The 25,581-nt window shown below is 38.9% G+C and overlaps 1 protein-coding gene across 2 annotated transcripts in view; it reads right to left on the reverse strand.

The window, feature by feature from the left end:
• KIF26B (kinesin family member 26B) overlaps positions 1–25,581 on the reverse strand; it is a 292,881-nt gene that overhangs the window by 45,189 nt on the left and 222,111 nt on the right. The window contains exons 6-10 of one of the 2 annotated variants that reach the window (XM_085576933.1): positions 21,142–21,348; positions 19,509–19,602; positions 17,168–17,430; positions 14,360–14,537; positions 10,093–10,252 (exon numbers count right to left, since the gene is read on the reverse strand). In XM_085576933.1, the coding sequence (XP_085433059.1) occupies positions 10,093–10,252; positions 14,360–14,537; positions 17,168–17,430; positions 19,509–19,602; positions 21,142–21,348 (902 nt within the window). Of the gene's footprint in view, positions 1–10,092; positions 10,253–14,353; positions 14,538–17,167; positions 17,431–19,508; positions 19,603–21,141; positions 21,349–25,581 lie in introns of both variants that reach the window. The other variant, XM_021550443.3, reaches the window with a different exon arrangement.

Genomic DNA, 25,581 nt, shown 5'->3' on the forward strand with positions numbered 1-25,581 from the left:
AGAATAGACATGGGACCTGCAAATGGACACACAGGACTTTACCACTTGTGTAAAACACTTGATTTTTACGTCTGACACATACATAGATGATTCCAGGCAAAGGAGCTCACAAAGGATTGCATCCTTGTTTCAGCCCTGGCAGACTGCAATCATGAGTAGCACAAAACCAATAAAAGCCACTGATTATAATGCTATTGCACAGCACATGGCTATACAAAATGGCAGCAGTCACCTAACAAGACAACAGAAAACCTGTTGCCAGCTCAACAGTCTTATTTTGTATTCTGTGTGATGCAAAGATTCTAAAAGTTACCAAAGCACACCCTCACTTTTTCTGCAAAAACCACTCCACAGTAAGTGGCCACAAGATTAGCTGAAAAAAACAGTATTTCACAAATCTCACCAGAGCACAGTGTGGTAGGCTGCCAACAGGTTCTCTTTCACACGTATTTTTAGAGTCAAATATTATTCAGGTTTGATCCTCCATCAGCCCCTCCTCCCCCCCCGTAGTTTATACATCAGTGTAAACTACTACAACTACAGCAGTTACTCTCAGTTTCCTGTGACATGAGAACTGTCCTCCGTCACACCAGTAATGTCCACATGTAACAGAGATGTCCAGGATTCAAGAGATGTGCATTGGCAAGATCTGACATCTGACTAAGAACACAGAGCTCCCAGAGCGCTCCCTCTCAGAAAAAGTGCAGTTATTTCTCCCACAGCATACCTTTGAAAACATTTTTGTTTGTTATGCTTACATGCCAGCTGGGTAGCAGATCTGGATACTGCATCTAATTCCCATCCTCCTGCACAGGCATGCAACTTAAAAACACTTCACTCAGAGCCTGTGAAAACTGTTGTGTGCAACGGAGAAGGAGCACAGTCTAGGAGCACGAAAGATTCTGTTACTCTATTTATAGCTGGAGGCAGACATGAAAATTGTGTTCAATCCTTAAAAGACTGCTCCAAGGAGATTCAGGTTCCACTTGCACAGAGATTATGAGGTGCTTTTAACAGCTCACCTTGTAAGGGCCCCCCCTGCTTCATTCTCTGCTGTCTCTGAGCTGAGCAGCACCCAAAACAGCTGCCACCACTACTCTCTGGAGCCACCTGCACCAAAGAGAGCCACAAGGACTGATATTTCTGACAATGTGGACATATATTTTTTCATCGATTTTCAAAGAGACTGAGGTTTTATTTCTGACCAAGAGCATGAACTAAGGAGTGGGGAGAAAACAATTTGGTAAAATGAACCATCTCTCAAAAATAACCCATTGGAAAAAAAATTTGAAACTAGCAATTTTAAATGCAGTAGGTTTTTTGATGGGATTATAAGGCAAAACAAAGCTAAAAGACAATATAGATAAAACAGCTAAATCTGCTGTCTGATATTAATTTTGCTGAGTCTTGTCAGATATTGCTAAAAAGCATATCACCTAGATGGGACTTACAAAAAAAAAAAAAATTAAAAACTGAAATAATCAAACAAGTTAATCCTGCAGCATGAGAGAGGTAATTTCATATTTCAGAAGGTAGTTCTAACCAGCCTGCTTAAATCTAAAAAGTCTATGCATATTTAAAAAACCCACATCTGTTCATTGTGTATAGACCTGGAGGCAACCACCAGCCAAAAACTTTGATCATCCAGCAGAATTGTGTATCTGAAGAGCACAAGAGGATTATCTCCATTGCTTTACTCACAAATGTGTTCTGAAAATAAGAACTTCAGTAAAAAAACATCTTGCAATTATAATGTCATTCAAATACTCTTTAAGCAGGAAGGCAAACTGGCTGAAGTATCCTCCACTTACAACACAATTATCTTAAAAGCTTCTAGGGCCTGCCACTCCTTTGAGAGGGTGATGTCTAAATAGAGTCCAAGAAAAGGAGTTTGAAGAAAAAATGTTCGACTATTTGCCCAGAAAATGTAAGCAAAGGTTATGTTTATTCTTAAGTTAAAGTCACAATTACTATTTATATATACTGAAGAGGAAAAAAAATAGTCCTGCTTGTGCCACTTCAGTAGTCTCAAATCCCCATTTGTGTGGCAAGTTTCTTCATAAAGTTTTTCAGCTTCAAATTTATGGTCACAGACCTATTTGCAGACAATCAATAGATGCTTGTACTTTTGCAGTTTTCACATTCACCAATTCCATCAATTATGTCCCTTGCAATTCCAAACAAACTTAACATTAGGTAACACTTAACCACATACTGCCTCTTTCAGCAAATAAGCTGCTAATCATCAAATACAGAATATGAAATATCCCTTAGCAAGGATTTGAGGATTATCTCATCTAATTAAATATAAGCATGTTTTCTAATCTGTGGGTTTAAGCCAAATCCCAATAAAAAGATTTCCATTGATTTACATAGAGTTTTGGATCAAGCACTGGGAGAACTTGATTTTGCAATTTGAAGAGAAAGAGACCTTAAAAAAAAATTGTAACTAAATGATGAAGGAAAAAAAGTTGTTAACTCAGTTAAATCATCTGGCACAGGATGAATTGCTAGGGTAGGGTCTTGAGAAACACACCACTGAGAATTTCTGAACTTCTTTGACAGTCATGAAAGTGTATCAATCCATCCAGCCACTGTTCTTCAGGCTCCTAAAAGCAGATTTTATTCTAGTAGACACACTGGAACACATTTTATTGTTTATTTGTATAACTGCCAGCCACCACATTTGACAATCAAGGACAAAGACAAATTATGGAAAGGAACTACAGATATTGAAAATTGTCAAAGATTTGAACCCAGAACTCTGCATTGAAATTGCATAAGGCTGACCCTTAACCCATCTTTAGCAGTTTAATATGTAACTGTTAATGGATATTTATTAGTTACAAGTTTATTTTGCTTTTAAATGATTCTACCAACTAAGTGTTCACTTCTGCTCTTGAGTAGTTATTCCACTAATATGAATTCCTGTTAGCATGCTTTAAAGTTTATATTCCTCCACATCATTACTCTAAAATAAGAAATCATTCTGCCACTTTGTCTCACCAGACACAATTCTCTTCTCCTGTGTGTACTCACATCTTTGAAACACTACAGAGCAGTTGTCATCTCTTCTCTCAAAGGCCTCCTTTTCCCTACAAGCTATGAAGCTTTATTTCTGTCACAGTGTTCTTCCAGGTAAGTAACCCTTTCATTTCAGACCATTCATAATTCTTCTTGCTTCTCTTTTAAATTCTCTGCAGGCTGTAATCTTTTCTTAGCAATCAGATGCCCAACTCCAAACAAGCAGCTATATACTGGTAGATAAATAGAAAAGCTATTTTCTTTGGTCTACTGCAGTGGAATGTCTTTTTGCTCTGAGTCACACTGGTTTTGTACAAGCAAAGAAGAATCAATATGGAAATGAAATTTAATTCAACACATCATATCCATATGCAACTATCCATGAAACCAAAGAGATAACCAAAAATGTGAAATAAGTCTAATAAAAATTATGACATGCTTTTTGATAATTTACTGCATTGTACAAGAGGTAGTTATTCCAAGGATATGACTATTTAAAAATTGTTCAATTATACATTAAATGAATTATCACCACATTTCCATGAGAGAAAATGTATTAATGTTCAATTGAGCCTGAACCAGTGGTGGAACAGGTAAGAATAAACTGCTGGATACCCTGACTGAAGGTTCAAAATGATATTTTAATGAATTAAATACAGATTAATTTTTGTATGAAATTGCCACAATGGCCTATTTGGGTTCCACTCAAGCTATATTTCAGGAATAACTGCACACTATTGGATTGCTTGTTCATTATCAGCCACGTCTGTGCTGGCCCAGGACCAAAGTAATGCCCTTCTGTGATGCAGCTATCTGCTGCTCATAGGAATAGCTATTTAAATGCAATTAGTAATTGCTGTTAAGTCTCACTATAAACCACAGCACTTCCCTTCTCATTTCATTTCGCAGTCCATCATTATTTGCTGCTCACAGTATCCGTAAAGTACTAATCCGCTGACTGGTTCAAAGAGCATTCAAAGAAATAATTCATGAGGCCTGATTCTCCTCACTTGAAATTTTGTGCAGAATGGAGCTTGTCAGCTGAGGTCAATTGTAAACTGATGCAACAGGAGTTCAAGCTCAGTGAATGCAACATAGCCACTTGTACCCATTTCACCCATTCACAGACACCGCTGTTCCAATTCCTGTCACGTTGCCGGACTGGCAGGACTGAGTTGAAAACCCAAAGCTGGGAAATGGCAGCTCCACTGCAGCTCTTCTTTTGAGGATTTTGTCTACTGTCTCTCATTAAGTTGATGATGAAACATAGTGCTGTAAGATGTGTGCAGATGAAGCTCAGACCTCCACTATCCACTGTAAAAACTATTCTACAATAAAGGGCATTGCTGGGGAACACTACAACAGCAATTGCTGGAGCATAAAGACCCATCATCTTCATGCTCCTGAGCTGCTGATTAAATTGTTCTAATAAAATGCAGGAAATTTTCCTACATTCACAAATGGTGCATCCCTAGTTCCACCTATTTTATATAGTTCCCTGGAATAAAGAAGGAAATTGCCAGAAATTTAACCTAGACAACTGTCAGATACAGAAAAGCCCCAAAGGTGAACATAATTGCCAGATGCTCATTGTTTTCATGCTGTCCTCATTATATGCATGTTGACAGAGTTTCATTGCTCTTGCATTCAACTGCATCTCACTTGCCCAGTGACAAAGGGCCAGGTCCTCCACTGGTACAAGGTGGCATTGCTCCAGTGGCTTCAGCGTCTGTTAGCCAAGGTTCTAGTCCACACAGACCTGACTGAAAACATCAAGGAAAAATTATTTTGTTCCTGAACAGACTATATTTTTGATAACTAATTAGGAACTATTTAATGTTCAACAAATTGTCCATTGACCACTCTACTACACTCTCCTACAATTGGATCATTCAAGGGTATTTCTTAGGCTTATTTATCTTTTTGAATAGGCTCATCTCTTCTTCCTTGTTTGCTTCCCAGTTCCTCTCTGTGGATTGTTTCAGGGTCTATTGGAGCTTTCCCATTCATTTTAGGCCATTTCCCAGCCCTGTGATTCTGTGTCAGTTGTCTCACAAGTCCTTCTTCTGGTCTCATAGCTCCTCAAGTAAAACAGCAAAATATTTTTTCATCCACTTCTAGTATATTCAATATTAAATTAACACAGAAAGATCGGAGATTCTGAAGAGCACAGCAGAGGCTGCGATCTTTGTAATATACACTCATTGAGCAGGTGCAAAAGTTAAGAAATAGAAGACACAGATGAAGCAGTGGAAAGTAAGTATGATTCAAGTTCCTTAATGAAAAACAAAAACAAAAAAAAAAAATTCTAGTTTCAGGTGCTGATGAAGTAAGCATTAAATAGATTGCCCATTTGACATATAGTTCGAATGTGTCATTAAATTCTTAGGCCTAGTAAGCAGACATGGTTATGTGAAGCCAACAAAGCTAGGACTTTGTACAAGCTCATAAATAAGGGTAAAATTTCTAGTACTAATAATAATAAATGCCCAAGAAAATCCTAACATCCTCTGGAAAATCCTACCATCTTTTCTGAGAAAAATAATATAACTCATGCTAAAAATGCAAAGGCAATGCATATAAACAAAAGTTACCTGGCATTTCAGTTCTTCTCACACACAGATTTTTACAAAGATGAAAAATCTGCAGATAGATACACCCATCTAACTAAGAAAAGAAACTGAGGTAGTGGATCCATCCAAACCCATTTTCATTTTTTTCCAATAATTGATTAACAATTTAAAGAAAATATCTGATATACAGGTCATTCTTTAAACTAGTATACCACAATAATATAATCCAACACTTTCCCTTTTCTCTTTACTCAAAAGTAATACTATTCTACATTTGACCAAAAAAACTCTCACATTCTGCATGCCATTGGGACTATTTATGTGAGTCATTAACTCAAAAGAAAGAGGAAAAATAGGGTAACAGTCCTAGCAATAGTGAAAAAGTATATAGTGCTTTTTGCCAACTCTGAATGCCCTTTATAAATCCTATTTGATTTTTTTCTATTTCAGTTTTATAAATGTGAATAAAGAAATAAACACCTGAATAAATCCTTTTCCAAAGGTCATGCAGAAAGAATGGGTTAACCCAAGCTTTAAGCACGCAATTAGATCTTAAAACACTGTGGCTCTGCCATGAAGCCTCTTGTGCAACCTTACACCAGTCACTTAATACAAATTTATTTTTTGCACGTAGGATCGAATAAAGCAATACCAGCCTGTAAGATCTGTGAGGAAATGCAACCATATGACAGTGAAGCAAAAGTGCCAAGAATAAAATTCATGCTTTTAACACACTCATCTGTTTTACAGACTAGACTCCCTCCTTGGATAAGCATAAGCATGTAGTTGAAAATATAGGATGCCTCTAGAAACACTAGCACATTGGGATAGCACATTAAGAGAGACACCTATTAAATAAAACAAGCAACAATTTCTGGAAGAGATTCATACAGCCTTGCATTCTCCAAAACACTTTCCTTACATTCTCACAGTCATTAAAATGCATAAAAATGATTATTTCCAAAACAGCATTACCATGAATTATCACCACCCATGTTGCCTAGCAACTGGAGTAATTTTTGAATAGTGAGCTATATAAACCAGTATCTGGAGTTTGTGCTAATGGGTGCTCATTTGAGGGTTTAAAACACATTCATCTTGGAAATCAAAGACAGATAATACAGCACTGACATAAAACTGAAATACTCTTAAAAACATAAAATGGCTCTAACAGTTACTGCATCTTAGCAAAACCCTTCTGTAGCAGATCTAAACCAAACCATATTTGGTCACTGTCTCCCTTGCTCTTCCTTGAGCTTGTAAGCACCCCTTTCCAATTTTTTTGAAGACATTTGACATTCCCATGGAGAAAATAATTCTTCCCTAATCTTCTGAAGGATTTATTCATACCTCAAGAGCAAAAGAAACTTGTGACATAAAATGGCAACATATTTAAGTAAAATAAAAATTTTATTTTTATATATGACACTGAGCTGGAAGAACTTAGCAGTTCATACTGTGACAGAACAATGTTCTTACTAAGGTTCAAAATAGGTCTGGAAATAGTGACAATAATAGTGACACTAAGAGATTAGAGATTAAAAATACATATATAAAATATACAAACTCCCAGAAATCATGAACTGGCAACTCATTAGCTGCAAGTATTTTCCCAGTGTAGGGATTCTTGTCCCATCTTCATACCCATGTGAAATTTGACTTGAATATGAGACAAGAGCCCCAAAACCATATCAAACCATATTGTTTGATGTCCAAGAATTTCTACATTACTTTCTAGCAACTTCAGAAAACAAGTTCCTGCTAAAGCTAGTATAAATCTTTGTAACCATTCCCAAAATGGGAATGTATGGGGGGATCTTCCCAAGGGAGAGATTGCAACTTAATGCTTTCCAAGGCTTAGCCTTTGGGTAAAAGTTAAAGAAAAGCAACATGTGCTGAAAAACAGCATGTGTTTCTCATAGAGACTGCAGGTGGAGAGGCAAATTCATCCTGGCACAAACACAGAGACCACTGAAGGCAATGCAGTGGCATCTGCTTGCACCAGCTATGAATCTGAACAAGCTTTTCCCTACAAATGCTACCTGTGGAGATAAAGCTAGATACGAAAGTGAAGAGAATTTAAGAGCCTGCAGCCTCTCAAAGTTTAGAGAACCAAAGTTTTGTAGTCAGAGAAAAACTATGCATTGTGAATTTCCAGGTTCCCAGGAAGCCATGCAGTGGCTACTGACAGGCTGCCATAACATACTTAATTTCTGTTTAATAGCTCAGATACAGCAAAGATGCTCTATTTTGTCTGCTACTCTGTGGAAATTTACTGAGACCACACACAATGTGCAGAGCTGTCACTTAAGAAAACGCTTCCATTGTTTTCCCTTGGTCCCACTCAAAAAAGGCAGTTAACAAAAAACACAATTTTATACTTAACAGTGAAAGAGAACACCCCCTAGAGACGGGGGAACTACTCCAATTAGAGAGGTTAGTCACTGCTCTAAACAAGTGGTGCCACTGAACACATATCATCTTTATCTGTGGGGTACTGAGCCTCTTCTACAATGCAGCACATGCACATCCAGATCCTCCTTCCTCTCATCTCCACCAGAGCAGGACACAGCTGTACTGTTGGATCACTGACCTAATGGTGTTGGTGCTCATCCAGCCACCAAAACTCTTATTTCCATTGTTTAGGAATAAACCACATATGGGAAAATTGTTTTCTAGAATCTTCTCAGCAAGAGGGAGAAAAGGTTAGCTCCAAAATATGCCAGTATCTTTTAAAAAGTCCTCTTAGAAACAGGACATTGACTCTGAATTACAGATGACCAACCACTTTTCTACAGTCTATAATATCTTATGGGAAGATTTCTTATTAGGAGTGAACTAAAGAGGGGATGTGGCCTGAAGAGAGCTTTGATCTTCTTTCAGCAGTACAGACATTGATGAGAAAATATGCTGACATCTCTGGCTGTGTAGGCTCAGAAGTGCAACAGCTGGGAGTCACAGCAAAAAGAGATAGAACACACAGCAATTAGAAGATGTGTTTGGTAATGCTTTTCTCCTGGTCAGTCATTGCCAGGAAAAACAATTGTTGTATTTAGTAACTATTCCTTGTATGTTTAGTTCTAGGCTAGTGAGCATTACTAACATTATCTTTTGTATTCCTACCAGTGACCTTATCTTTGATCCATAAAATGCAACAAGAAGAAAGACAGGTTTGTGATAAGCATTGCCTGAGTTACACTTTGTGAAGTGCAGAATTCAAGGTATTTTCATGCTATGACAAGTTGCATGATCCATGAAACATTTATTGAATATTTATACACAGAAATTTGGTTAGTCATTAACTGAATTCCAGCCTGATTAAGCTCCAGGAATGGGAATATTTCCAGAAAGCGTGTTTTAAGTCCAGGCTACCAAATAATTTTTGAAACTAAAGGTTGGAAGAGAAACATATTATAACCAATATCAATTAAATTTTACTTGCCAAAATGAAGACAAAAACAAAGATGTAATGGACATCTGCAAATAATCACATCTGCAGCTTTTTAGATCCTAAAAAGGGTAAAAGGCATGGACTAAAATACTGCTCTGTGGATGACTTGGTTTGTTCACCGTGTCATCCTGTTGTTCCTAACTCCTGATGTGATACACCTGTCCTTCACGAATGGTGACATTCACGGGCAGTTTGATTACAAGATGCTACTGGAAGCCATTCCCATGATGCTAACTGCTGCTCCCTAGGATGTAGGCTAGAGAAAAGCAATACAACCCACAAAATCAGAAACCTTTCAATAGGAAGGTAGCATGACTCCCTGGGCTGCGAAATGAATCTGAGCTTCCTCTCAGACTTGCACACATTACACATAGGGAGAGGCAGTGATGACAAGAAATGAGCACAAGGAACACTCACTAGATGAGCAATTCCTCTTGTTTCCCAGAAGAAACCTGCAGTAGCAAAGGTTTACTCTGGCAAATAAAGCCCACTTCTTTTTTAGCATATGAAAATATGACACTGAGATTCAAACCATGCAAAAAAACCTCTGCAAAATAAGCTTAAATTACAGAACGAATCTCATGACAAACATGCATGCTCATTGTGACATATATTTCCAAGAAAGTAAATTCCATACAGTGGACAGCAAGATCATTTTTGCCACAGTGCTGCATTACAGCAGCAATATTCCTCTCCTTGAAACAAATATGAAACACTCTCAAGTGCTTTGAAATAAAAAAATCTTTGAACAGCCACAGAAAACAAAACCCTAATGTGTTGAACTTCAAACCTTTCAGTCACCTGGGTGCAATTTCAGCAGGCTTCTTCCTTTGAAAACTATTTGTCAAACACAGTGTGTAGCTACCAGGTTTAAGGTCAGATAAGGTGTCACTGAACTTCAGGCAGCTTTTGCCATGGCTCAAGAGGGCTGCATTGACCCCAGCAAACCAGACCGTTTTCCTGCTTACCCAAATCTGCCTCAGGCACAGAGAGACAAACTGCTTTAAAGCATCCTCATTAGGCATAACCCAGCCCACCACTTACTTGTATGGGATGTGTTTGCTTCCATTGACAAGGGCCAGGATGACATTGCCCAGTGCTGGCAAGGAGAGGCAGAGGCCGGAGCTTCCCTCGCGGTTCTTGCTGAGCACTTTCACGCAGCTGCCCAGGTCAATAAGGTGCAAGCGGCTGCGGCCTCCAGACACTGCCATAAATAAAGAAAGCAGACAGTTAGTGTGGGCCTCCAAAAGCAGCTCCCCAGAAAAGCAAAAGACTCACTGTGACTTGTGAAGAGGAAACAACCCAGAAGCCTTCCCTCATTCCCCTTAGCAGACACGGCTGTAGAGGTCCCACTAACAGCCTTTATGGCTGTACATTGCTGTCTACTCTGAACCTGCTTAAAAATTGCTGAGTATTCACTTGCTCCTGCAGGCTTAACTGTGAGAGTCACCAATGTGACTATATTTTTTTAACTATAGCTCTATTAGCCTGCACCTGACCTGGCTCTGTTTCTGTAACTGTCGCTACTGTTTCTCTGTCTGGAAAACTACAGTCTGGGAATTCCTTCTTAGTAAGCAAGGATACTTCTCTTATTTTTCTCATCCTGAATACCATACCTTAAGAAGACACTGTGGCATCTGTGGAATGTTCAGCTTTTCCTTAAATCTATATACTTTCACAGTATCATTTTAGCTAAGAAGTTTGCCAAGATGTGGGTGATGGATTGTGAAGTAGCACCTCTGTTCTAAGAACAGTTTCTGTAAAAACCGGCAATAGATCTTTATGGTTTTTTCTTGTTTACTCTGCATTAAAACACTACTTCCAGAGTGAAAAGATGTTACATTGAAACACCAAGATTAATTTGCTCACTTTAAAAGTCTATGGAACTAAGTAGACTACACAGAAGTGCTTCTAGCTCTCTACTATCTCAGAACAATTTCCTAGCTGATTTTTTTTTGCATCTGATCTTGGACCACTCCTCCCCATTCTCAAGAGGTAGTTTAGAAGCAGTCAGTAGGAAAAGGCAGAATTATTTCTAGGAACTTAACTCAATAGGTACAGAACAGAACAGAATCAATATGTTGTAAGAGAGGGGTAATAGCAATATTTGAGGACATAAACACACCTTAAACAGCAGCACAAATACTTTTACATCTGAGTTTATCTCTATGCAAGTTAATTCACAGCTTTTTTGACACAGGATCTCAACTTGCACATTTGGTAAGAAAAAAGAGAGAAGATGAACAAAGACAGAAAACCTCCTATGGGATGTGTGAATAGCATTCCAAGATGTATCCAGTATCACTGCCAACAATTGTTAAAATTGTGACTTCTGCTTCTTTAAGTCCTCTTAGTTCCTCAGCTCTATCAGGTGTTAGGCAACACTGGACTACTAATATAGTATTCCTCTCACCAGAAAGTATCCACAGACACTATGGGCTCCTGCACTTACTGCAAAAAATTAGGCTGCCTTGGAGAGCCACTAAAGCACTTGCGCCTCTGAACTGATCACGGACGACCTTTGTCTCCCCTCTGAGTCTCCCCTTAAAGAGTCCGTGAGTCCTCTAACATCTCTATTCTAAGGCTGGAATTCCTTACTTGAGTGTCTCACAATAATTTATTTAGAAAAACAAAGAAACGCATTTAGTTGCTACTGCAAATGACTGTAGGTGACTTTATTGAATCATGTATAATAGATATTTCTGTTGCTAAGATTGCCAGATGCCAGAGAAACAAAAGAAAATGGAAGAAATCACTACATTTCAAAAACTGTCATATTGTTTGCACATATAGTCCTATTATACAACTTGAGGAAATCCAGAATAAGATTTTCTGTTGTTTCTTTCTTATTTATTTTACATGTTGAAGTAATATTTTTGAGATTGTAGATCCACTTGATTAATCTAAAAATGAAGGTATTTGTTAGGCAAGTTGTCCACTAATATGCCTGGCTACTACAGAGAAAAGATCTGGAACATCCTAACACTTGGGGTTTTTTTCTATGGCCACAGAGACTTTGCAGAGCTGACAGCTGAAAAATGACAGTGATCCAGTTCTGCCACAATGTAATTTATTTCAACGGTGCTAAGCCTGCTTCATGATATTCTTTGTAATTAATTTAACAAGGAGGTAAGTACAGTACCAATGCCTTATTCGAACAGTCATTTTTTTACCAAAATCACACGTTATCTAGCCCTCTAATCTCTTATTCTTTAGAAGGTGAGTTTCTTTTCCCCCCTTTCTTCCTGTTCTTTTTAAATCCTGTTACTGCAATCTATATATCTCTACTATCTTCATGGGTTTTTTTCTCAGAAGTCCTTCATTACAGCAGGAGGCAGTGATAATCACTAGGTGCCCTTTGAGCAGCTGGAATTCCCCCTCATTCAATTTTCAGTGGGATCTGACCCTGCCTAGCTTGTAAGGCCACTCAGATATGGGAACTTGAAGACAGGAGTATGGTCTGGCCACGAGACAAAGATATAACTAGATGCAGTGGGCAAAGCATGCCATATTATAATCCAACAGGGACATGTCTTCTTTTTCTGAAATTATAGCCACAAGAAAATAATATTTTCCCTTTTATTAATGGTATTTTAAAGTAAAAGAAAAGGACTGTGTGTACATGTACTTTAGTGCAGTAAAAAATATGGAGCATTAAATAATTGCAATAATTATTCCCTCAAAATTAGACATTTTTTTCCCTACAAACTAGTCTGTTTGAGTATTCACTGTCTTCCTTTCCACCACAGGGTGGTTAATTAATAAATCTTTAGTTAATTGAGATTTCTGACTGCAAATTCCACAGGGGTTATTACTTAAATACATGCAAGCTGCATTTCCATTTAGAGCAACTTTTTGGTTTTTTCTCCTATAAGTACAGTCTGTGCAAATTTTCTTCATTTAAACATTAGATGTTAATACTGCAGTGGTGATCACCCACAACACATCATGCCTTGCAATCTATTCCTTATTACCAGCAGCCTATGCAGAGCCGGGAGCTGAAACATGCTGTTTCTGCAGAATTGCTTAAGCCTGTGAATTTGAAGAAGCAGATTTCTCTAGTGTCTTTCAAACAAACATTTTCCCTGTAAATAAATGATTATTTAAAAAAAAAATATTTTTAGTATCAGATTTTTCTTTTTCAGTGGGGGTGCTTCCTATCGTATACAAATCTTTTATCATTGGAATTTACTTACAAAACCCCTCTCTGTATATCTTCAGTCAAAACAATTTGGGAGACTTGAAACAGAAGACAAGTGTAATAAAAAATAAAAATGGTATGAGAGAAAATAAAGCGTTGAAAATTATAGAAACATAAAATTCAACATGGAAGCACCTTTTCCCCATTTAAAAGTGGGATATGGAAGTAAAGACACAAGCCAGTGAAAGCATACATGACAGAGAGAGGGAACAAGCCTATCTGAAAAATCCAGACCCTTTACAAAGAACCACAAGAGTCCTTTGTGCACAGACAGTTGGGCCAGCAACTAAAACATCATGTATCTCCAAGAAAGGGTATTGTTTATGGGTTGTAAACATCAACTTCCCAGTTTATGGATTGCCAGCATCAGCTTCCACACACACTGCCCTATTTAGGTGCCAAAGAGGAACAGTTAACATAAGGGTAGCAAGGAATTCCAGTCACCACAATATTTTAATCCATGACCTCAATACTATCTGTTAAGATAATAATAAAGACCAATTTGAAAAGTGTGGGTCTCAGATTCAGTCTAAGAAAGAAACTGAGAATTTCTAGCCAGGCAGAAGCCTGGGAAAGAGCTGGAGAAGAATGTAAATGATTCTTTATCTCTCTTGTTGTTCACATTGTTTATAGTTAAGTTCTATCACTGTGTGTCAAGCACTTTGCACTAATGGTGTGGTTGTTTTCACCTCAGGGCCAATGGAGTTGGTCCTCACAAAGCTCTGTATAAAAGAGCAGTGTATTTTGAATAAACCAGAGTTTTACTCTCAGCAGCCTTCTGGTCAAAGTCTCTTCATTCCCATCCTGCCTCAACAGCGACAGAAAAGCAACTTTTTTTTCAGATACAGAGGCCCACACAAGGCTGTGAACTGCCAGTGGCTCCACAAGAACAACTGAACTGACAAGTGACAGTAATAATCCCCAGTGGCCTTTAATGCCCTTTGGTGGGCGTTCACCAGGCACTGGACAGCCTGCTTGTATGAATGGCCCTGCTCCACACTGAACGGAGAACTCTGCTGATTTTCACCACTCAATAATATTGTTTGAAGGCCTAGTTTGCAGGTAGGCTTGGAGGAGACAGTGAGGAGCAAGAGGACAGCTTACTTCCACCTTTGCCGCTCTTCTCCATGCGGTACTGGTAGATGTGCAGCGTGAAGAGCATGTGGGAGTTGCGGTGATCCTCCTCGTCGCAGTCCCGCTGGCTGCTGCGGCGCGAGGCGATGGCGGCATCCAGGAAGAAGGCGGCCTTCTCTGCTGTGGGGGCGCGGAGCTCGCTCTGATTCTGCAGCTGCAGTTAACACCAGGGAGAAATGGCTGAGAAATTCCCACCCAGGTAAACGCCACCAGACACCAAACTTCCTGCAATCGACATATGGTTTGGATACATTGGCTTCTACTGGGACTAAAAATAAGGAGGTGCCCAATGGAATGAGACCCTCCTGACACTGGCAGTAGCAGTAGCATGCCCTCCAGGAGCCCTCATGTCTAGAAGTAGGAAAAAAATTTACAATCCCAAACTGAACAACTGGTGGAAAACAGCAGTGGCAGGGGTAACACATTACCATTCAGAAAGTGTTAGAAGAAAGCAGCCCACAGGTAAATCTCAAAAATAACAGGACTGAAGCTTGTATTTTGCCCCATGTCATATGAGGAGCAGCCCAGAAGAGAAGCCCTTTCCTTGCCCCTTCATACCACAAGTTTATTATGCACCTGCTCATAAGCCAGGGCAATCCATTAAATGAAAGAAGGCAGCTAATGTACAAACATTCATATTTGCTGGACCTCAATCCCTGTCACCAACCTGCCCTCAACTCTTCTAAGTGACAGACAGCATAGGAGAGCAGATATTATTAACCCCTCCTAACATGAGGAATGCATGCATGTTTCATGGCACCTATGACTATTTTGCCTGTGCATGGGATACGTGACTGTGCAATCTGATGGCATTAGTTTTGGCAGTACACAGAACTGGCCCACAGCCCATAGGATAGATTGTCTTTTCTGGCATAAAAACAGCAAGGAGCCCCCTGTTCATGGGGTCTGTTCCCTTGCTATATAATATAGCTGACAGGAAAATTTTCCAAAAGACAGTAGTTCTGTTTTCGCTTTGCAACCATTTATCAGTCTGAGGAGGGATAAAGCTGAGGCTATGCATAGGATTCGGTGGCACAGCTGAAGGCTGAGCTCTCTCAGGAAAGAGGGAGGAGGACAGGAAGGAGTTAACAAGGCCAGCAGAAGGCAGGCCAGTCTGTGGGCTGATCTCACTAATGTAAGCAACAAGAAAATGTGCATACTTGAAAAGGTCCAGTGACAAACAGTATGACATATGGTGATCACTCATTTGCTATACACACTGCTGATTCTGCATATCTGCATGTCTATAATATAATATCCTCCCTTCATCTGAGGATTTGGAGAATTCAGGTGTATGACACATGACTCCAGAATGTCTTGTAAGCACACATAAAAAGGCTTCTTTCCTTGCAATTTAATTCGGTCTTTCACACTGCAGAGATACATAGGTGTCTCATGGAACTCTCTCTTCTTCAATCATCTAAAATAATTAATTTTGTATATAGCTGTACTCTTTGTATCTCTATAAAAATAAACTACCATAATGGAATATTTATTATTATTGCTATTGTGCTAAAATACCTTAGCACAATAAAGAATTAAGGTCTAAGGAGATGCTGGTTGTGACACAGTTATGTAACACACGCAACACACATATGCGAATTCTTAACTGAGCCATCCATCACCCCAGACTTGAGTCTCTCATATTTACTAGACTGCACCAGTTACTGGATACCAGAGGGTGAGATCTCTTGTAATACAGTATGTATTTCATAAAACACTAAAGTCAGGAGTGAAGTGAAAATGAGGAGCCTAATTGTTATTTAAAATCAAAACACAACTTCATAGTCTTTAGGTAGAATGCAAAATAATGGAAAATATGACCTAAGTATGCCTAAAAGCTGGTATGCCTAAAAGTATGCGATAAAGAGATAAGACACAAAATTTATTACTTGCTGTTTAAAATCTCACAAGTTCATGACTTGCGTGCATGTGAGTCATGATCTCTAGATGCTTGGAGGTGGATACAAGGTACATGACCCTGTAGGTCTGTTCCCTTCTCCCTCCATTCCCCATCCTGGAATAAGCAGGGCTCTCAACAAAAACATCTTTCAGGATGAAAGAACATTTTCAAGCTCCATCATGTTCTTTTGCTCCCTCTTCATCTACTCATACAAAAAGCAGATTTATGCCCTCACAAACAGCAAAATGAAAGAATAGATCCTTCTTCCCCTCAGACCAAAAGAAACAGGGAAGAATAGGGCTTCTGAGAATTTCTCATCATTACCCAGAAAATAGATGAGCCAGTTACTCATTCCTGCTAAAACTCCAAACCCAAGAAGAGCTTGCATTTTTATTGACTTGCCCAGCTCAGGAATTTACTTCTTGGCAGCAAGTAATAAATAGCAATTAATCCTCCATACAACACTGCTAATGCAAATGATATAAATAATGTAGTTTATAAAGAAATAAACAGCCATATTAATGGCCTACAGCAATTTATGCAGTACTGTAATTATTTTAGCTTGTTGTTTTACAAAAGAGAGAACACCCTTTTGTTTCTTTTTTTTTTTTTTTTTAAGAATGAGGACAATTTTTGTTTTCACATTTTTTTGCAAACACAAGCCCTTGCTCTATATCACTTATACCAGAGGTACTAATATTTAGGCCAGGATAGCAGATGGCCCTGCCGCTGCAGGTCATAAAGTTCTTGCATGTTTTAAATTAAACACTGTCAAGTCTATAAACTTTATGCTCTGGGTAGCTCTTGAATTTGAATAGCTCCAGAAGAAAACTAAAAAGTCATGTTTACTTGTTTCATTGTAAAATTAATCTTGGATTCACCTGCATGCCACAAATGGGGTCTTCACAAAGGTAGACACCTGGGGACTGGCCATCTTGCAGGCTGCCTGTAGCCACTTCTGACAACAAGTCTCTCAGATTTTCTTCTTTCCCCCACACTTCCACTGCAGAAATCCGGACTGAGAAGCGTGCTCCTGTCTTCTCTTTGCGTTCATTAATCAACTTGAATAGCCAAGAGATGGCACAAGGAATTATTCCAAGGTTTTGCATGGAATCATCCTTCCCAATCATGGTGTATGACTTCCCTGTCAGGAATGGGGGATGAAGAAAATTAAACATCATTCCCAGAACTTTGACAGCCTTCTGCCAAAAGAGGTTATCCTGCACAGCATTAATGAAAACAACTTCACTACAACAAGGACAGTCAGCGATGGGAAAATAGAGGCAGGTAGACAAATAGGACATGGAAAATGCAGATGAAATCTTGAGCTTCTTTCAAAAATCATTACCTCATGCACTCCCCTGACATCTCCCATTCCCAAGGTAGGGTGCTGCAGGCCTCCACTTTGCAATGCTGCAGCAGCATCTGACGTGGTTGAATCATGCAGGGAATTGACCAGAGGAGGAGTGCCATGGTCTCTAAAAACTTCTACTTTGAATACTGTAAATGTGGTATTCTTTCAATACCACTTTACTTCAAAGCACTAGATGGTATTTCAAATGCTGGAGTTGAGATTGACATAAACCTGATCCCAGAATCACACAGATGTAACTTCATTCAGAAAAAAAAAACCCCAAACCAACCAGGTATATGTGATCACTTGGTGCAGAAGTGGGTCCACTAAAATTAATATTTCATCTTAGTCAAAACCATTCCCTGGTTATGTATTTTTTAACTCTGCAATTATAGCTCCACCTTTTCTTTGCTGTAAAAGTTTGTTAATTAAGAACAGACATGGAGTACTATCTTAAACTCCTTTAGGTGTCACTACATATAATGCCTTTAGATGAGTTTTCTAGAGCTCCTAAATTTATAAGCCAAATTATAAAGGTATACATTCTTTCAGGCAAGTACTTGTGGCTTCTTTACCTTGTTTCATTTCTCATGTTGAATCTATGTGGAAAAAGATCAGTGAAAAAATACTTCTATGCACATGTCTGTGTCAAGGCCTGGGTAGGTCCATGATTTGTGGAACGGTGGTGGTGCAGTTAACAAAGCAACTGCAGAGACCCAATACATGCTTCAGCAAAAGCCTAGCTAGGATACCTCTCTAAAGGATGTGTAGCACTTGTGAGAACCTATTAGCTAGTGGCTTCCTTTTCCATCTCATTTGCAATGTTGTTTGGCAGGGGGTTAAATATCTAAGAGCTCATCCTAGTGTCACTCCTGCCTGGTTCAGAGGGGCCATCTGGTGTAACTGGAACATCAACCTGCTCCATTCATTGTACCAGACCTGGTTGCATTACAGCATTCAGTGCTCTCCAGGTTTTGTTGCCTATAATTTGGGATAATCGTAGCCTGATACAGCTTGATTTTCTTTACCACCTGCAAAACTGAATTATCCTTCTATGTGTACGTTTGTGGTTCTTTGAGACAGTAAAGAATGGAGATCAATGCACATATGCAATGAAGCCCTCTTAATTCAAGAGAAAGTACTTCCAAAATACAATTAGATAAACATGAACAAAACATATGATTACTCTCAAAATCCAGTTATTTCAAAATAATAGTGTATTAATGATGATGATTCTCCTTTTTACTGTCCTTCCATGAATACCTGAAATGATATTGAAGCATGTCCAAAGTCTGAGTTTTGATCCATCAGCAACATTCAGTTAACCATTAGACTAAGATTTTTTGAAGACACAGTAGAAAGAGGTCAGTAATGAGTGAACTGTTTAATCAGGGAATAGAGTACAAATCAAACTGTTGAGTGCCCAGCCACACTCCATAAAAGTGACATCACAAACATCAAGTACTTGAATGAAAATTCATAGTACACAGCTTGATGAAAGTGGCATTTGGGCAAACCCTCACCAACACCAAGCACATTTGGAAAACTGTAGATCACTGTTGGACCATTCATTAACAACTGAAGACAATGAAAGACAAAATTGCTATAATATTTAAGGGCTGAAATTAAGCAATAATTTAAAGTTCTGTTCCAAAGAGCATGCTGTCCAACATTTACACAATAAGAAAAGAGAATAAATGTGTAAGCAGTAGGTGAAGATGTAGCACAAGATCATGCACAGGTACTTTCAAATATACTTCATAAACACAGACAAATAAAAGTTTGCTTTCCTTAACCTAACAGACTAGCAATTCTGTGTTAAATATATTCATTTTTCTGCTTGACTAGGGAAATTTAGCAATACCAACCAAGCTTGGCATGACCAAAGCAGAACACGCAGCCATCTGCCCCATTGACCACAGACTGGATCACCTCAGCCACAGTCCCAGCACATACTTCAGCCTGTCACAGGTATTGGGGAAAAAAAGAATAAAACAACAGGAAAGAAAGAAAACAAAAGCATTAACAATAACAAGGAAAATAATTATTTTTACTGGAAAGTGATAGTAATGTCTTCTCTGCTCCAGATACCATATTGAAGTATCAAAAAATCTAATCCTGTTTGTCTCATTCATGTAACCTGTGCTGTTGATAGGAATTACATTACTTGTGTAAGAACATGAAGCAGGACCTTTGTTCTGGATCAAGTAAGTTAAGTAAGTTTCATTCACTGATGCATCAACATCCTTTGTGAGGTTAAAAAAATACACATATTGCTAGGGTGTGTAGTTGGTTGGTTAGAACTGACTATTTAAGGGATTTTAAAATACAGTTTTGATTAAAAAATAATCCAACACTGAGGAATTTTTACAGGCTCAATTATTTGCCCAATTATGGACTAAGTTAAATTCCACTAGCATGTGAGTAAGGAATGTAAAGGGAACAAACAGCCTCTTTGGAATTAGTTAGGTGACCCAACATTATTATGAATCGCCTCAGTTTTCTTCAGTAGCAGACTCCATTCTGAAGACTGTAGCAGTATTTTAAAAAGTACAACACAGAAATTTACCCCAGGCATTCCTGGATTAAAGGTTAAGTTGGCTGAATGGTCAACAGTGCTCCTACAGCAGCTGGTTACCAATAGTGGATGAAACTCAATCAGAATTCACAGTTTAGGCCTTCATGGGAAGTACTCTGCATTTGACAACACATCAAGTAAACTCACCCTGGTTCGTGGCTGCTTCTAGACTATCTCTACAACAGATAATTAAATGGGCCAAGAAAGGGACTGTTCACAGACCAGTCCCTTGAACTGCATCCAGTCATTAATTAGTCTGCAAGGTGCTAGCTGCTTGGACTAGGGCTGGGTGAGGGAGTGACCTAATGACATATGTGACAATACTTTAGATGGCCTTGTGTCCTAGCTCTGTTTGGTTTATGAATACAGAGCCAGCCTTACAGGACTAATTTCTAATTAAACTTTGCAATGTTTCTTTACTCTTTTACTGTCCTCATGGGTAACATAGTTCATCAAACCAAAGTCTGATAATGATAAGAAACCTGAATACATACTTATTAATAAAAATCTGTGGATTAAAATCTCAATTTTCTTATTGCAAACTGTACAGTAGAAGACTGTAAAAATAATCATTGATCCCTTAGGTAATAGACAACTGCATTAGAGAACTGTAGTTCTGATCACATCTCTGTAAACACCCAACAGTAATGTTTTATAACACACAGTAACTTGTTGATATTGAGGATTTTCCTATTAGGCACCATTTAGCACATTTATTGAATGTATAATTTTAGGGGAAATTATTTACACTAAAGAATAAAGAAAACATACCATTCTTCAGCAAAAATTTAATAAACCAAATTCATTATTGATGATCATGGCAGACCAAATCCAGCCCTGGTAGAAGTTCACTGAAAATACTACTGCTGCAGCAGAAATAAATTTGGCTGCTTAGATAACTCTTCTGATCATACAGGGCCTACCTGTGATGCATCCTGAGGGAAAACTGCATCAAAAGCAAACATCTTGGGTGGAACCTGGCTGCCCCTTTTCTGGAAAGCATTCTGACCTCCACAGGCCAATGGGTCATACAGTGTGATTTGCTTCTTACGGGGGTCAACTTTTAGGAAAGAGCTGGACTCAGACGTGTCTCTGGCAAGCGTGGAAGAAATGCGCACCATGACTTTGACCTGTCAGCAAACACACAAAATATGAGCAGGTTTCATTAGTCGCATTAGTAACATCAGTTCTCTACAACTGGTATACTGAATGAATTTTCCACCTACACTTGACCAAACCATATTTGCATTTTGTAGCTAGTGTCTCAGTGAAAGCCAGTAAACACACAAGAAATATTAGGCAGAATTTGTCCTAAACTACGAAGTGAATGAAGCCAGAACTCTCAATCTATTTCAACAAGAACTTGTGTATTGAGAATTAACAATGCACATCATGGTGTTTTAGTGTTGATGCTACTCAAGTACAACGAGGAAGTATTGCATCACTTTGCCTTATTCTCAATGTAAATTGAAAATTAACCATACCCTGGTGGCCCAATTAAGAAAGCTGAAAGATCCTCCAGACTGCTAAGCTTTCAGAACTGCTATGGTTTCTACGAAACAGCCTGATCAATAAGAGCCCATAAAAGGCAGATCTATAATTTCCACCTTTACAATTCTAAGCCAAAAGCAAAGATGAAATGCACAGTTCTCAGTGCCATCATCAAAGAGTTGTGAAAAGAGTTTCATTTTAATGGTCAGATTTTGAAATTACTGTCAAGGGAGAGAATGTAATAAGCGATAAAAGATTTGTTAAAACACGTTAGCTCACAACTCATTAAATAGCTACATAATAAGATGTTATTCCTGAGACAAAAATAAATCTTCATAGATTTAATGAGGCTATGCTGTATCCTTAGCTGAGTTGGTAAGCAATTTAGATGTAAGTAAAACTGATGACAATCAATCTAGCTTTGGTTTTCGCCATAAATTCACCACTGGCAGGCACGTGAGCTCCTGACTTCAGAGGGCGAACATCACCTGTCTGCCAGTTCTAGTCACACCTGCACAACTTTCTCCTAGAGCAGACTGGCATTCACACCGACTAGACACAACTTACATGTTGATGCTTCTTAATCATATGTCACTTCTATTAAACCCACCCACATCTAGCATGCAAGTGACCACAAAGGGTCATGTCAGCACAGGGTGGGAGCACATCTGCTGCTGGAATGGCAGATGCATTCCGGGAGGAGGTTGCAACCCCAGAAGATGTGCTGCAGTTCCTGTTGGTCTCACTGTGGCTGCTGCTCTTTGTATGTAGGTGCCATCTCATGCTGGGCCAAGCTCACCCTGCATGAGAATAAATCAGCTACTTTGAGATGTAAAATCTGGGAAAATTAATTTTTGACACAACTCCTTTGAAGACAACAGGATGAGACCAGATATTAACTGGTATTATTCAGTATTTCTGTGACATCTTCTCTGTATGACAGTGAGTCAAATGGTTAATTTAACTTCCGTATTTTAACCTGGCAAAATAAGTTGTCATTAAATGGTGAAATGGTCACAAATCTGCTCACACAATTTCAGTTCTACACAATTATCTGAGATAAAAATGAAAAATACTGCTTGGGTAGGAATGTGTTCTCAGCTGTGCTGCTTATGAAGCCTAACCTCTAACTTTTTTTCTACCACTAGAGGTGGTAGAAAGCCACCTCTAATGTCTTGCCAAAGGCATTCTTCTGGACCCAACCCTAAGCAGAGCTGACTTCTGCTGAGGACAACAGCAGCCAACACACCCAGTCAGTCCACATGGACTGGGCAAGGTCTGTTAATTCCAGCCCTAGGTCTCCTGGAAGATCAGAAGGGAAGCACTGGTCATTATTGGTCAAGTTAGCAGAGAAGGGAGTACATCTATAAATCCCTGGGGTGCAAGAAAATAAAAGGTAGCATCAATCCTGTGCTGTTTTCCTATATTCAACTTCATATGTCTTTGGATTTCTTTTACTGTCTCACATTTTTAAGTAGATACCAATATCATGAGGCTGATATTCTGGAAAACAAAATAAATTGTATTCTTCAACTAATTTAACTAAAATGCTTGCTTTAGAAAGCTCTTTCCCTATAAGCTTATGTGTAGTTTTGGCTGCTGTGAATTCATGTCCTTCAGATCCTTATCTTTGTGTGCAAAGCAGAGTTAACAGAATACTCTGGGCTAAGTTTTTTTGGGGGTTGGGAAATGGACAGTGTGTGAAATTTAACAACCTTTCATATACAGGCAGTCTAAGAATTCTTTCTGGCCTCAAACTGTATGGGCATGCAGTTTTAACAGCAGCTACACTTGCTTGGTTATGGTATAATACCACTGGCATGGGCTGGATTTAAACCTGCTCACACAAAATCAGATTAATACCTGCCACTTCTTACTGAAGGAATACTACAAATCCTTCTAACTTCCAATAGCTATAGTGATAGAAGCTAAGGAATCAGGTTCCTCTTTCCCAGGAGTAAAATACTAGTTTAACTGAAATTCTAAAAATTTACTAGCATCAGATAAATGGAATGAACCTCTATTAAGGAAAAAAGCAAACAAACAAAAAAATGCCCAACTCAGAAGCCCCAGGAACTGTCAAACAGAATATATTGCTCCTCAATACTGCCAAATAAAGACATCTCTCAAGAAAAACACTGCTATTGCCATAAACCTTTGTACTTCTGTGCATTACGGATTTTTGGTTTGAGACCTAATGGTTCACAGAATCACAAAATTGCATGGGTTGGCAAAAACTCTGTAAGATCTTGAGTTCAACTGTTAACATATAAATTCCAAGTCCACCACTAAGCCATGTCCCCAAGTGCCATGACTACACAGAATCCTAAAATAGTTTAGGCTGGAAAAGGGCACATTCACATGCTTTAGGGCAGAAGAATATTGTATTGATTACATGTGGATATCCTCTTAGCTGGACCACTTCTTACTCATCATGAAGATGTCTGTGTGCCTTGGGACACCACATCAAAGGTAATTCTGCTCACCTCCTTTTAGATCAGCCTACAGGAGCTGTCTCCATCTGAGTCAGTTGTCTGACCCCTTTGCAGGCAATAGAGAGGAAGAGACATTTCTAGCACTGAATTTGCATGTTCTGTTTTATAACAGATGAACTCCACAAATACCTCATGCTTTCTCTATAACACCACAGGCATCTTAAAAGCTTACCCAAGATGTAGGTGTCTACATTATAGACTGCTTAAAGTTGTTATTTTTGCTCCGAGCATAATAAAAATGCTCCTTCTGGGCAGCACAGTGCCTGGCCCAAATTCCATAGTGCACACATGCTAAAGTCTGTGTTACAGTCCCCAGCAAAACTACATGCCAGCAAAATAAAGCTAAGCAAATGAGTGTCATGGACACAGAATACAAGTAGTAACAATAGATGATTTGAACTCATCTGGTAATTTGTAGGCACTTAAATATCTTCCAGGCTAGTTTCACACTAGTGCAATCCTTTCAAATTACTCTTGATTTACATTACATTAATTGAGAAAACAATTAGATCCCATCTGTGAAGACTGTAGGTCCCCTATATGCCATGGGAGCTGTGACTCTAAAAATACCCCAATGGGCAGGCAAAACAGGCAAACTTTTGTCCTGAGAAACACATTCAGAACTATGTATGTAGCAGTGGCACAATGAACTAGGCAGACCAAAACAGATTTTAAAACATTGAGCCAGATATAAATTCTGAGAAGAAAGGTAAGCTCGTGGTCTGAGAATCAGCCTGAGACTGGGGATCTAGGACCCCTCCTGATGTCTGTGTCTGAATGCAGTATGACTGAGCCTGTGGTGCAACCTGTTTCATACTGTCCACCTGTACAGGAGGCACAGTCAGAGCTTACTTCACTGCCAGGCACACAGAGAGATCCAGTCACTGACTGGCTTCAAAGAACTGGCAGTAGCCACTTTTTCCACACCCCGTTATGAAACATTATTATGCTTGTAACCTAAATCCAAGAATTCAGGCAAAGCATTTCCCAACAGTGGTTATGATGAGAGTAAATCAACTAACAGCAGTAATAATTATGGGAGACCACAGCTTCCTGCTCTGTTGTTTCACAGTACTTCATGCAATTTATAGCTGGGGGATTAACAGGGGAGGCTCGGAGTTTGTGCTGGCCCCTGAAAATCCACACCACAGGAGAGCCAGCACAAGGATGGGCAAATGTAACTCAGCCAGCTATGGGGATAGCACAGGAACTTACTGGGCTTAAAAGACTTCAGCTCAATGTAAGGAACAGACAGGCTGAAGATCATGGTGCTGCTCTGGGGAACTCAGAAATACAGTATGATTGATTTGAAACTAACTGAAGAGTGAAGTTTAAGAATGTTAACACTTTATGCTTGCAATTTATATTTAAATAAAG

This window comes from Lonchura striata, chromosome 3 (assembly GCF_050655825.1).
Source record: "Lonchura striata isolate lonStrDom1 chromosome 3, ASM5065582v1, whole genome shotgun sequence".
NCBI lineage: Eukaryota > Metazoa > Chordata > Aves > Passeriformes > Estrildidae > Lonchura > Lonchura striata.